Here is a 3616-nt window from a genome sequence, read left to right as displayed (position 1 = left end):
TAAATCGATGCTTCGGAATTATGCATGTCCTAGCCAACAATGGTTTCCAAGGCCAATTACCTATTGTATGCACAAAGAATGTATATGCTCGATATAGTCCCTAGTTGTTTCCAAACCAACTATGAAGTTGAGCTGTAGCAGCTTCCACCGAACCGTGACAACAGAGCAACTCATCCCGGATGTCTAAAATCTGCTTAATCAGCGGAGACTCGTCTTTGTGCAAACTCCAATTCCAAACCCCTCCAAAGCAGCTATATATGTGATTCATCAACTTAATCCAAAGACTTTCTTTCCTCAATTGAATCTTCCACAAAGTCTTCGCCGGGAGCGTCCTGTTCCACGCTTTTAGGTTCTTTAATCCAAGTTCTCCATCTACCAGTGGTTTACATAGCACATTCCATGCAATAGGTGGGTGTTTTGTTGGCCATACAAATTTCCGACAAATCGAATGGATCGAATCAATAACACAATTTGGCACAGGTAATATGGACAGCCAAAAACATTTCACCCCTTGGATGACAACTCTAATCAATTCAACTTCCCAACATAAGATAAAGAGTGTCGAGGCCAGGAGCTAACCTTCTTGGTGATGGTGTCTACCAGTACGCTGTAATCTGACGCTCTCAGATGTCTGGCCGCAAGAGGGACGCCAAGGTATTTGAATGGTAAAGTTCCAAGACTGAATTCCGTAATGTCCAGAATTTCATGTCTCACAGTTTCATCAATACTAGCCATATAGAAGTTAGATTTAAATGCATTGATTCGTAAACTAGCCATATCACCAAAATCATTCAAGCATTTCATGATCAGCGAAACACTACGAGTATCCCCATAAGATAATAGCAGCAGGTTATCCGCATAGGCTAAGTGTGTAATTCGAAGGTTGCGACACTTTGGATGAAAACCGAAACATTGTGATCTAGACATTCTTTTGAGTGATCGAGATAGCACTTCTAGACACAAAGTAAACAGTAAAGGAGAAGTGGGTCATCTTGTCTCAATCCCTTCTTACCAACAAAGTGTCCATGAGGTTGGTCATTAATTACAACAGAATACGAGGTGGTTGACACACATTCCATAATCCAATGTGTAAACCTGCATGGGAAATCAAGCGCATGAGGACCTCTCTCAAGAAGTCTCAGTCAACCGTTTCATAAGCTTTCTCCAGGTCCACTTTCAATATGCATCTTGGCGAGCCACGTTTCCGAGAATATTTCCTCAACAACTCTTGTGCTAAATGGATATTATCCACAATAGTCCAGCCTTGAATAAATGCCGCTTGGGCTCCATCAAATAAGTCTCCCATCAGTCTTTGCAACTTGTTAACCAAAATTTTAGAAATTACTTTATAGATAATGTACAACAAGAGATCTGACAATACTTATTAACCAAGGAAGCTTCAGCTGATTTCGGAACAAGTGCAATGTTAGAGTGCTTCCATTGCTTGAGGAGTCTGCCTGAGGAAAAAAATTCAATAATAGCTGCACACACGTCCTCCTTGATAATGCTCCATGTTTTTTTGAAAAACAATGCCCCAAACCCATCTGAACCCGGTGCTTTATCATTATCTATGTAACGCTCCTTCAATCTCCTCTACTTTCACTGATGCTATCAAACCATTCTACTCATTTGTCGAAACACACGGACCCTCCATGATCGTGTCTCGGTCAATCGGTAGCCTGTCAACTTACTTCCGAGGACTCTTTTATAAAACTATACAAATCAATGTGCCATCTCCAGTGGCTTGGTCACCGTGATACCATCCTGATTTTGAATTGCAATAATCGCATTTCTCTTGTTTTTCTTTTTAATCAAATCATGGAAAAACTTCGTACATTTATCACCATGCTTCAAATAGTTTAGCTTTGCTTTCTGCGCAATGAACAATCTTTCAGATTCAAGTAGCATCTCAGTATTTTTTTTCACCTCTCTATAATCATCTAACATCACCCCGGATGGCAACATGTCCTCCTGCATAGTTTCTAACTTGTTTTTTGCAACAACTGCCCTGGCCGATATGTTGCTGAACAGTTCTATATTCAACACTTCAAGGGGTTGTTTCAAACCTTTGAATAATTGCTTGAGACAGTATTGTAATGTGCCATGCCCATTGAACCGCCAGTTGCTGATCACTATGTCCACAAACTCATTAGTAAGAGTCCACATGTTTAAGAACTTGAATGGTTTCAGCTTCTGTTTGTGTTGCTCAAGCACAGATACAATGCATACAATGCATACAACGTGATCCGAGACACAACCCGATGCTTTAAACTCAACAAATCCATCTAGGTTCGAAGAATTCCAACGTTGATTTACAAGTACACGATCCAACTTACTACAAACCTTAGGGCTCATCCAAGTAAAGAAGCAACCAGTGAACCGAAGGTCCAACAGATCCAGTGAAGCAACACAATCAACAAAGTCTTGTGTTTCATAGTTCTTAATACTCAACCCTCTTTTTTTCTCATCTTGGGAGAGCACATTGTTGAAATCCCCATAATTATCCATGGTAAAGTGCAAGTTGACCCAAACAATTTCAAATCATCCCAAAGCCCTCTTCTTTGAACAATCGTATTAAATCCATAAAAAAAAAACACAAAACACTCTTTTAGTCACCAAGCAATCTATACGACAATGAATAGACTGTTCGGTTATACCAATAATATTCAAAGCAACCTTATTTGGGTTCCATAACACAAAGATGCGACCTTTATTATTGAGAGGAAAATTATGAGTTACCTTCATTCCTTGAAACCGAATTCTAGAAGCCAGTTTACTGAGTATGTTAAAGTTCCAACAATCCGGGGGTAGCCCATGAATCTGAACCCAAGATGGTAGAGAGTTCATGTCTTCCTCCCTAAATTTGAAGCATCTCAACATTTCTTTAAGAAAGAGATGGAACCCAAAAACCATGTAAGAACCTCTCCTCATCACTCGGTCCTTAGCTTCATCATTCGGAAAAGTAAACACAATCCATCCACTATCGTGTGTGTGAAAAAGAATATCTTTTCAATAGAGCAGCAGTAGGTGGTTTGCCACTAATGACATATCCAAGCAAGCTAATACCATAAGTCTTTTCTATAGAATCGATTTCGTCCATTCTGAACCTCAACTTACTCGAGCCTGTTTTCATAAACTCCAGCTTGTAATCAACATTAACCATTCTATTATTCTTAAACAAGCTAACATAAGAGACTCGATTTTGCTTATTAATCAACCCAGCATAGTCTCTATGCCCATTTGAAGCTGTGTTACTCATATTATTCAGAACAGTAACAACAGTAGAGGCATTATGATTACCTCTGAAGGATCGATTCGGGGCACCTTTGAGATGCTTCAATAACAATATTCTCCAAGAGCTGCAATAGCTCGTGTCCTAAGAATGTAAACACCGATGAATTAGATCGGGTTTGATTTTAAATCAAGCGAAAAATACATGAAATAATCATTCGTTAAGAAAGCTGATACATTTTAAAAGCTTTTAAATTGTGTAAACTGGTTAACTGAAATAAAAGGAATCAGTTCGAGCATGTATCAGTTCAGCTATAGTGAGAACTGAAATGATATCAGCTGAACTGATCAAATAAGTTTAAAGCAAAAGTTAAGCAGTTAAATA

The 3616-nt window shown here is 39.0% G+C and overlaps 1 protein-coding gene across 1 annotated transcript; it reads right to left on the bottom strand.

Annotated features, from left to right (window-relative positions):
• Positions 1–1722: 1722 nt before the first annotated feature.
• On the bottom strand, positions 1723–2508 carry LOC142521981 (uncharacterized). Its single transcript, XM_075625154.1, has one exon. It carries the CDS (start codon positions 2506–2508, stop codon positions 1723–1725), a length of 786 nt encoding a protein of 261 aa, XP_075481269.1.
• Positions 2509–3616: the final 1108 nt, after the last annotated feature.

The sequence above is a fragment of the Primulina tabacum genome, chromosome 13, assembly GCF_025594145.1.
Source record: "Primulina tabacum isolate GXHZ01 chromosome 13, ASM2559414v2, whole genome shotgun sequence".
Classification (NCBI taxonomy): Eukaryota; Viridiplantae; Streptophyta; class Magnoliopsida; order Lamiales; family Gesneriaceae; genus Primulina; species Primulina tabacum.
Note: the sequence above shows the minus strand (reverse complement) of the source record. Positions and strands in the feature narration are given on the sequence as shown.